Below are 11,543 nucleotides of genomic sequence, written 5' to 3'. Positions count from 1 at the left end.
CCCTCATTTAGCCAAATGATAAATGGACTAAGAAAAGAATAGGAAAACAACACACTTTACAATAGCCAAAAATAATATAAAACATCTTTGTATAACCCTAACCAAGCAAGAAAAAGATCTAAATGGTAAGAACTTCAAGTCTCTGAAGAAAGAAATTGAAGAAGATATCCAAAGATTGGAAGATCTCCCATACTTATAGGTAAATAGGTTCAACATAGTGAAAATGGCTATCTTACCAAAAGCAATCGAGAGATTCAATGAAATTGCCATCAAACTTCCAACAAATTTTTTTTACAGATCTTGAAAGAACAATTCTCAACTTCATATAGAAAAACAAAAACACATGATAGCTAAAACAATCCTGAACACTTAAATAAATGAATAAATAAATAAATGGAGAACTTCTGGAGGTATCACCATCAACCTCAAGCTGTACTACAGAATAATAGTAATAAAAATCTTCATGGTATTGGTATAGGAACCTACAGGATGATTAATGAATTCTATTCGAAGCCCCTGAAATAAACCCACATACCTATGGACACTTGACTTTTGATAAAGGAGCCAAAACCACACAATGGAAAAAAGAATCATCTTCAACAAACAGTGCTTTACTAACTGGATCTCTGCATGTAGAAGAATGCAAATATATCCATATTAAAAAATTCAAGTCCAAGTGGATCAAAGACCTCAACATAAAACCAGATACACTGAATCTAGTAGAAAATGGAGAATAACCTTGAACTCATTGGAGACAACTTCCAGACAGAATATCAATGGCCCAGTCTCAAGATCAACAATTGATAAATGGAATCTCATGAAACTGAAAAGCTTCTGTAAGGCAAAGGGCACTAACAATAGTACAAAATGTTAGCCTACAGATTGGGAAAAGATCTTGACCAACCCTTCATTTGACAGAGGGATAATATAGAAAATATATAAAGAACTCAAGAAGTTAGACACCAACAGCCCAAATAACCCAATTAAAAGTGAGGTACAGAGTAAAACAGAGAATTCTCAATAAAGGAATTTCTAATGACAAAGAAGCCCTTAAAGAAATGTTAATATCCTCAGTCATCAGGAAAATGCAAATCAAAACAACTCTGAGATTCCACCTCACACCCATCAGAATGGCCAAGATATAAAGAATTCAAGTGGAGGCATCAGGACTGAAGCCCTGAGGGCCAGCAGAAAGAATGGAAACAGGCAACCTTGGGAGGTAGGAGATATCAGGACACTCCAGAATGTACCAGAGACCTGGCATGTGAGATACTCTCAGGACTCAAAGGGAGGGACCTTAGATGAAATGCCCTACAGTGGGGAGAGGGAACTTTTAGAGCCCACCTCCAGTAGAAAGACAGGGCATCAGGTGTAGGGATAGGGTTGCCATTCCACAGTCAAAAATTCTGACCCAGAATTGTTCCTGTCTGACAGAACTGCAGGGATAAAAATGGAGAAAAGACTGAGGAAAAGGAGGTCCAGCAACAGACCCAAAGTGGAATCCAGGTCAAGGGGAGGCTCTAAGGCCTGACACTATTACTGCTATTACTATTATGCTCACAAAAAGGAGTCTATCATGACTGGCCCCTAAAAGACCCAACGGCAGCTGAAAGATATTTACACCCAACCAATTGATAGAATCCAGGGACCACTGGTTGAATTGGGGAAAGGCTGGAAGAAACTGAGATGGAGGGCAACCCCATAGGAAGAACAGCAGTCTCAACTAACCTGGACCCCTGAGATCTCACAGACACTGGATCACCAACCAGGCAGCATACACCAGCTGATATGAGGCCCCCAACACATATACAACAGAAGACTGCTGGGTGTGGACTCAGTCAGAGAAGATGCACCTAACCCTCAAGAGACTGGAGGTCCCAGAGAGTGGGGAGGTCTGGTGGGGTGGGGGTGGGGAGGTGGAGACATCCTCTTGAAGATGGTGGGAGGAGGTATGGAATGTGAAACAGTAAAAGGGTGGACCAGGAAGGGGATAAAGTCTGGACTGTGAAAAAAATATTAAAGAATAGATTAAATTAATAACAACAACAACAACTCAAGTGATAGCTCATGCTGGTGAGGATATGGAGCAAGGTGAACACTCCTACATTGCTCCTATGAGTGCAAACTTATACAAACACACTGGAAATCAATTTTCTCAGAAAATTGGGAAAATTTCTACCTCGCGACCCAGCTAAACCACTCTTGGGCATATACCCAAAAGGATACTTGCTCAATTATGTTCATAGCAGCTTCATTCATAAAAGCCTCAGTGAGAGAGGATGTACATAGTCTGGTAGTAACTGATGTTCTGAGAGAATTGGAGGGGGAATGGGGAGGGAGAGAACTGCAAGGGGAGACTGTGAGGAGAATGAGGGCTGATATTGGGATGTAAACTGAATAAGTAACTTAATTTTAAAAGTAAATCACAACATTTTAAAAAGACATTAAAAATCTAGGAAATCTGAAAATGACATATTTGAGGTTTGGAAAGACAATAACTGCTATACCCAACAAATCTATCACAATTGAAAGAAAAAGGAAAACCTTCCATGACAAAAGCATGTTTAGACCTCAATGACCACAAAGCAAGTACTAAAGAAGATACTTCAAGGAATTCTTTGGATTGAAAAGAAAGATATATTTATGAGGCCAAAGGAACAATGTTCTTATTAAGAGGAAGCCAAAGAGTAACAGGCAAACATCACATACCATAAAGTCAACAAAATTTCCAGTAATAATTTTGAGTATAAATTTTATCAATTAAAAGACATTAGATAGCATACTAGATTAAAAAGCAAGATCCATCTCTTTGTTGTCTCCAACAAATACAACTCACCATTAACAGGTAGATAAGGTAAAAGGGAGGACAATCCTATTTTAAGCAAATGCAGATAGGAAACAAGCAGAAAGTGATGTTCTAGTATCTGACAAAATAGACTTCTATTTTGTTGCTCTGGTTAAAATACCCTGCTTGACAAAGGCAATTTAGGGAAGAAAGTGTTTATTTTAGCTCTCAGTTTGAGGATACAGTCCAAAAATAGCAGGAAAGGATGAGCAGCAGGAGCTTGAGAGAACTGGTCATGTCACACCTACAAGTCAAGAAGAAAAGAGAGGATGAAAGCATTCATGCCTATGCTCAGTTTCCCTTCCTCATTTTTATACAGTCCAGAAGATCTGGAAATGTGACTGCCCACAGTGGGATGCTCCTTCCACATAATTAAAATAATTTCCCACAGAAATGCCCACAGACCAATTTGATCTATACAATTCCTCACAGAGATTACAGATTGTTAAATTGACAATGAAAAATAACCACATAAACTTTGGCTCAAAATTAGTCAGAAGAGGCAAAAAATGCCAGTTCATATTTGACTAAAGTAATAATGCATCCAAAAGACTTTACAACTCTGCACACATACACACCAAACCTACATGCGCCAGATTTCATAAAACAAATATTACTAGATGCTAAGATGAGATTAACCCTAACACAGTAACAGTTGGTAACTTTACTATCTCATCCTCACTAATTAATAGGACATTCAGGCAGAAAACAAACACACATCTGAATTAAATGACATCACAGGTCAATTGGACTTACAATATATCTGCAGAATATTCATTCAACAAAGCACAAAAAGTATCTTTCTCATGTTGCATTAAGGTTTTCTGGTGAAACACACACAAACACAAATGTCTATTAAACATAGATGGGCACCATGCCAGACCAAAACACAATCCTATCATGTCCAACTTGATGAGACAAATTAGTTTATTATTGTTTCCTACAGAATGCTAGTAAAGTGTTACTAGAAGTTTGGTGACCCCAAATAGCTCTATCACTGCAAAGCACCCAATCACACTATGTGAATGACGGTTTCCTGGAAGGTGATGTTAGTCTCTCAACTAACTTTCTACTTCCTTTAAAGCCCAGCACCACCTAAGATCACTAGTAGCTAAGAGAAGGAGCACAGAAACAATATCTGGAAACTCAAGAGTAGGCTACTCCTGTTCCTACCTTCTTCAATCTACAAAAGATTACTTACTATATCAGTTACTATTCTGTCGCTTCTGTCTCTGTCCAGTAGAAAAGAGCTACAACACAGCATTCTTCTCAAAGCAGTTTATTCAGGAACCTTTTCAAAATGCAAGCAGGAATCTATCCTAGCCCCCAATCGCAATCCCTTATATAACTCCTCAACCACACCCCATCATCCCAGTTTGCATAATCTCAGTTCATTGGTCTTCATCAAATGGCCTGATCTTGCTTCATGGTGCGCCTGTGCAACTCTCACGATGGATGTGGCTTATTTTGGGTGTATGAGGAAGTCAGGTGCAAGTCATAAGACTTGGCTGCAGTCCCGGGCACCATCTTGGGACTACCACCACACCTGCTCCCCACATCTCCCCCTTTTTTCTTTTTTGGCAGAGAGAATGCCTGTCTTAGGTTGCCCCCTGTGGCAATGCCCCTTACCCATCATTGGGTGACAAACAGCTTTGGTTTGATCTCTGTCTTAGGTTGGTGACAGACCCAGGGAGTCTTACCCATCATTGACTACTTCTCTAGCATGCCAAGCCACACTTGAGGAGACTGTCCTGTCTCCACCACTGCAAAAGCCTGTATCATCAACCTTGGGTTCTGCACTGATGAAACTGTATATGGCAAATGCACCAAAAGGCCAGGATGCTGATTAATATCAGACACAGGGCAAGTCCACCAATTCTGGCCCACTCTTTCAAGTGGAAGATAGCTGTAGATCCAGCTGGCCAGTCCTTCAGCGATGGACACATCCACATGAGTGGAGTTAATATGGACGATGGATTGTCTCAATTCCCGAACTAATCCATCAAAATGCTGAGATCAATTTCCTGTAAGGTACTGAGATATATTGCGGGATAAATGAGCAGCACAACTGGCATTCACAAACCGTATAGATGTAACACACAGTCCCGAATATTTCCACTCACAACCCAATTGTGCTAACTCCATCAAAACATCCACTTGTTCCTTGACTAAATCAACCCTTTGATTCAGCAATAAAATTCCTGCTTCCAGCTGGCTATTAATATTTCTCTGAACATCCAAAGCTTCTGCAACACCCATGGATAAATTATTCACAGCCGTGACTGTTTGTACCACAGAGGTAAGGGATATGGCCGCAGCCGTGGCTGTGGTGGCAGAAATTGCTATAGCAGTGACAATGGCCACAGTAATGCCAAAATCCCTCTTAGGTCTAAACAAAGTCATAGCAGAAGGAACTTGAACAGACCAACGTACAAAGCGAGGCATCCTAGTCACCACAGCTAAATGATATTCAGATGCATTCTAGCACATATTATAATAACAAATATTATACAATTAACAACATTATGCTCATAACTACCATTATAAACAATAAACACAAAAGGAGGACACAAACAAACAGGTGTAGCCTTAAAAGAAGCAATGTACCCTCCAGCAAGTTGAGATACTGAGGTTTCAAACACACTAGACACATTCCAATAAAAACTTGCATTACACCAGGCCCCTCCCACTAGCATACTCAGAGGAGAAAGATCTTTGCAACTACTGTTCACACCACACAAAAAACACACATTAAAAGGATTACTAGATCCTACTTGAGCTGGATTTTGATAGGTCCAATTATATCCTGAAAATGAGTGATTATGGACTGTGCCAATATAAGGAGAAAAGGTAAAATATTTCTTTACAGCCCAAGCTGCCTTTCTAGACTTACACCCAATCCATGGCGGAAGGGAATCACGGGTACCCTTGCAAAAGGGAGCCCATCTAGGTTGGGGAGGTATGGTATCATTGCCTTTGGAAATACTGGCAGGCCACGCCCCTTGAATCCATGTGGCATTAGCTTTAGTAGAACTATTAATTGGCATATCAAACCATGCTGCTGTTTGATTATACATTTGAATGCAGCCACTATTCTGAGAAATATTTTGAATCATTTGAAAGCACAGCAATCCCCTAAACTGAAGCTGCACCGGTTCCTGCACAGGCACTATTTCCCCATCCCATGGTAAAAAGGGTAACTGCAGCGAAGCATTAGATGTGAAAAATCGAGGGAACACTTGTGCCAAATGCGTCAACGGCATGGGTTTGGGAAACACAGATAAGATTCCCCAACGTGGATCTTCAGTCATCACCACGGGAAGTATCCTCAACACCAGGAACATCTATGCCTTCCCCACTCCACTCATTTTGGACTGCTCTGGTCACCTGCTCCAGGACCCACAGCAGCTGTCGATGATCCTGAGGAAGCACACAAACAGACCCTCTTGCCCAAACCAACACATTGGATCAGGGCCCTTCCATCAACCAGTTAAGACATCCTTCCATATGACCATGCCTTTTGGAGAAACGTCAGAATCGACGTGACACTCGGCTGTGACCCATCCATGTTTGTCTTCATTCAAAAAATTCAAGGTAAAAAGGGCAATGGCTAATCTCTCCCTAGGGGTGGAACCAGAAGAGGCAATTCCCCCCTTTTGTTTAATTAAGCATTCTTTTAAGGTGCGTTGGGCTCGTTCAATAATGCCCTGACCCTGAGGGCTATAGGGTAACCCATGGGTCAATCGGACACCCATCATTTTACAAAAGGAAACAAAAGAGGAAGAAGTATAAGACAGCCCATTATCAGTCTTTAATTCTTTAGGTTGTCCCCAGGAACCCCAAGCTTCAAAGCAATGTGCAATCACATGCCTTCTCTCTGTCCTGAGCTATCGTTCTCGCTGGCAAGAACACACTGAAACAACTGGATTCTTCTGCAGCAAAAGCTTTATTGCTTCTTCAAGAGGGAAGACCCCGGCCCCGGAAAATGGCGATGCTTATATAGCCCTCAGCCATGGCGTTTCAGCACCTGATGTGGCATGTCAGCTCCTGATTCGTTGCTCGCCCATCACCCCATTACTACACCCCGAGATAGGCAGTGACTAGGCATGAGTTCACTCTCACACCTGCGTACAAGGCTTGTTTACTAGTTAGGCACAGCGGAGGCCAGCACCATCTTATAATGGCGATTGCTCGTGGCAGGGTTCTCCACATCTCTCCTGTATGCAAGGAGGCAAAAAATGACACCAGAAGCTGTGTCTATGGAGACATGAAGATATTTTAACTTTCCAAAATCAGAGAAATGGGTAACATCCATTTGCCATAGGTGCAAGGGGCACAATCCACGTGGATTGACCCCCACCCCTATCTGAGGCAATAATGGGGCACATGTTTGGCACCTTTTCACTATATCTCTCTCCTCCGCTCGAGAAATTTTAAATCGGGAGGATAAGGTTTTGGAATTAACATGAAACTGTGAATGAAAATCATGTGCCAAGTCAATAGGTGAGGCAATTAAAAAGGCCATGCATGCCTTAGAAGCTTTATCTACAATATTGTTCCCTTCAGCAAGGGGTCCAGGCAATTCGATATGAGCACGAATATGTTGCACAAAAAAAGGTGAATATCTATTCAAGATAAAATCTTGCAATGTAAGAACTAATTTTCCAATGGTAGATTTTAGATTAACTTTGCCTACCACCTCCAAACATTGCAACATATTAGCAACATATTGGCTATCAGAAATCAAATTAAAAGGGCCTGGAATTAATTCAAACACCTTAATCACAATTTGCAATTCAATAACTTGTGGTGATGCGGGGGGAAATTGTATGGTAACTGGTGATGATCCTGCTACTAAATATGCTTCATATCCTGTCTTAGAACCATCTGTAAAAATAACTGGAGCTTCCGGCAAAGGATTTTTTGAAGTAAAGTGAGGAAAAATCACAGAATGAGCTTTAATCAATTGTAATATTGGATCTTTGGGAAACTGATTATCAAACTGGCCCTGAAAACTGCACCTCAAAATGGCCCAATCATCTACTGTAGCTGATAACACTTCTAGCTATTTAACATTATATGGAACCAGCAAATCCTCTGGCAGAATGCCAAAAAAATTGCACACTTTGCTGAATACCAAGCAAAGCCAATTGAGCCACTGAGGCGGGATAATAAACAAGTGTTTTGGCTGGGGAAATCTTTGGATGTATCCAGAGCAAGGGAGCCCCTTGCCATAAAACCCCCATTGGTTGTGATTCTGTTGGCAAAATACACAATGCAATAGGCTTTGACTCATCTCGGCATTTCAAGGCAGCATCTTGAATGTTCTGCTCCACCAAAAGTAAAGCCGCTCTGGCAGCATTAGTATGATATCTGGGAGAATTCAAATCTGCATTGCCTGGTAGAATATCATATAATGGCTGCAATTGTTTATTGGTTAAAGACAAATAGGGTCGACCCATTGAATATCTCCCAATAATTTTTGAAAATAATTTAAGGTACATAAATTATTGGTGCGAATTTGGATCTTTTGTGGGGACACCAATTCTGCCGTTATTTTTGTTCCTAAATAATTTACTACTATATACTTTTGTACCTTTTCCGGGGCCACTACTAAATTTCTTTCCTTCAACTGTGTTACCACAAAGCTATATGCTTCATCAAGTAACTCTTCCATGGGAGCAGCAATAAGAATGTCATCCATGTAATGATAACATTTTACCTTTGGAAATCACTTTCTAACCCCTTTCAAGGCTGTATCAACATATAGTTGACACATAGTAGGACTGTTTGCCATTCCCTGTGGCAAAACCGTCCATTCAAATCTCTTATCAGGTTCGGCATGATTTTGAGAAGGGACAGTAAAAGCAAATCTGACTGTATCTTTATGATATAAAGGAATAGAGAAAAAAAAACAATCTTTGATATCTAACACTATAATGGGCCAATTCCTGGGCAAGGCAGAAGGCAATGGCAGCCCTCTCTGTACTGGTCCTATTAAAATCATTTGCTTATTTATTTCTCTCAAATCATGTAAAAGTCTCCATTTTCCTGATTTTTTTCTTTATAACAAATATAGGAGTATTCCACGGAGAGGTGGAGGGTTGTATATGGCCCAATTCCAGTTGTTCTTGTACTAGTTCCTGTGCAGCCTTCAATTTTTCTGAGGGAAGTGGCCACTGAGGAACCCACACTAGATCCTCAGTTTTCCATGTGATGGGTAATGTTCTTTCAGTGCCCCAAGGAAAAACCCAACCCAGCACGATCATTCTTTCTGTGGACCAGCACTGGGGAGCCTCTTCCTTGTAAAGAGCAACCTAGCCCTTTTCTGGGGACATAGCCCATATCCAACATGATATCCCGGGCCTTGGTGCTGTAGCTTCCTTCATTAGTTAAAATAAAGCCCATCTCCTTCAGCAGATCATGACCCCATAAAGACATTGGAACTGCCAATACATATGGGTGAAACTGGCCAGAATGTCCCTCTCCATCCCTCCAATGTAGGAGGTGAGAGCTCATTTCTGGCATTTGAGCATATCCCAGTCCTCTTAAAGTCTGCTCTGACTTTTGCCTGGGCCAACCAGCGGGCCAATCCTTGGTACTGATGATACTACGATCAGCACCTGTATCTAGGAGGCCAGACATGGACTTTCCTTCAATAGAAAGCTTTAATAAAGATCGGGTATCAAGATCCAAAGAGCAAAAAACATTAGAAGTCCCTGTTGAGTCGAAGCCCTTGTCCCCTCTTTTTGAATCTTTTACAGGAAATTGAGAATGACAGCTAGATAAAAGAAGCAATTGAGCTATCCTATCCCCAGGAGAAATGGCAATAATGCCTCTAGGGGGAGATACCATTATCTTAATTTGTCCTGTAAAATCTGGATCTATCACTCCCGGATGAACTATTTATCCTTGCATAGTAACCGAGCTTCTCCCTAAAATCAACCCCACTGTATCGTCTGGTAATGGGCCTTTGAAATCTGTATCCACCAGCTAGATACCCATGCGTGGGGTTAATACAAGTCGGGTGGCAGAACTGAGGTCGAGTCCTGCATCCCCTCTTGTTGCTCTCCTGGGTGACTCCATTGCATTGGGGGTCTCAAACTGGGCCATCCCTCGGTTACTGCCCCATATATTTGCGGGCCCTGGGGTCGGGGGCCCCTCCTCAACTTTTTGGCCGAGCACCACCATTTCCGGAATCAAGAGGCTGTCCATGAATATCCTTAACTGATCGACAATCACTGGCCTAATAGTTCCCCTTTTTGCATTTTGGGCACAGCCCAGGCATCTTAGGCCGCTGATTTCCTGACCCACTCAGTTGTGGGCATTGGTGCTTCATGTGACCTGGCTGCCCACACTTAAAGCAGTTATTGTTCTTCTGGCCGCCCCTTTCTTGGGACATCTGCATGACAGCAGCACCCAGACCAGAATTAGAGAGAGGCCCTCCTAGTTCTCTGCATATTTTCATCCAAACCTCTAACCCTTTGTGTTTATATGGATTAATTGCTTGCCTGCATATTGGCCTGGTGACAAGCAGGCATGAGCTAGATTCTGCCAGTCACTGGGAGTCAAGCAGTAACAATGCAAAGACTCTAATTGAGCTACTACAAAAGTGGCACTAATGCTGTAAGCACGAACCCCTTCAGCCAGTCTTTGGATAATTTTCCAATCAAGAGCCTCGTGGTAGTGACTGCCATGTGCATCCTAAAATACAGGGAAGCATTGGGCTCGCACTTCTCTCCAAGTTTCTGGATGTAGACTGCGCCTTGATGCTCCGCCAGGGGCATATGGAGGTGGTTGCAGCAGACCCAGCGCTGATGGCTCTACCTTCAGTTTCACTTTCTCTAAACTGTCATCTATGTTTTCTAGATTGTCCTCCGACATATCTCCCTTGCTAGAACTCCCTTCTGCCTCCGATTTTTGAGAGCGCTCCTCTCTTACCTGATTCAGCGCCTCATTACCTCTCTGGAGTTCTGTGCCACATCTTTCTCTATCTTCTATGCAATTTCTCACTAAATTCTAGACCGGCAAAACCCCTTTTGGTAAAACACCCTTGTAGTGGCTATTCCTGGTGGTCAACTTGACTATATTTGGAATGAACTACAATCCAGAATTAGAAGGCTCACCAGTGACCTTTATCTGGAGGCTGAGAGATAGAAGTTTCTGATCTGGATCTTGGTATGGAGATCTTGAGGCATAGTGGCTATGGATTCCAGAAGATTAAATCTCCAAGTTCAAGGTCATCTGGGATTAAAGGTGTGGTGGAGCACACCTTTAATCTGGGCTACACCTTCTGCTGAAGACAATATAAGGACATTGGAAGAAGGGAGTCTTGCCCTTGCTCCCTCGCCTGCTTGCCTTGTGGGACTGAGTAACTGCTAGATCCTTGGACTTCCATTCACAGCTACGACTGAACCATTGTTGGGAATTGGGCTGCCGACTGTAAGTCATCAATAAATTCCTTTACTATATAGAGACTATCCATAAGTTCTGTGACTCTAGAGAACCTTGACTAATACACCCCTGTTCCTCTGCAAACCTCAAGTCTTTCCCTAGCTTTTCCCAACTGGGCACTGTAAGATGTCCTCACATGGGAAACCATGGAGAAACTTGGTCCACGGCTTTTTAAAAAATTCTCCAAGGTTTCTTTCTTCATCCCTATTCCTTTCACTTTCAATAAGTCCTTAAGGGCTTAGCG

At 42.0% G+C, this 11,543-nt stretch overlaps 1 protein-coding gene across 1 annotated transcript; it reads right to left on the bottom strand.

Annotated features, from left to right (window-relative positions):
• Positions 1–9,076: 9,076 nt before the first annotated feature.
• LOC110286346 (endogenous retrovirus group K member 6 Pro protein-like) lies at positions 9,077–9,700 on the bottom strand. The gene has a single exon (XM_021152744.1). It carries the CDS (start codon positions 9,698–9,700, stop codon positions 9,077–9,079), a length of 624 nt encoding a protein of 207 aa, XP_021008403.1.
• Between the last annotated feature and the right edge of the window lie 1,843 nt (positions 9,701–11,543).

This window comes from Mus caroli, unplaced genomic scaffold, assembly GCF_978045245.1.
Source record: "Mus caroli unplaced genomic scaffold, Mus_caroli_1 scaffold_5, whole genome shotgun sequence".
Lineage (NCBI taxonomy): Eukaryota > Metazoa > Chordata > Mammalia > Rodentia > Muridae > Mus > Mus caroli.
Note: the sequence above shows the minus strand (reverse complement) of the source record. Positions and strands in the feature narration are given on the sequence as shown.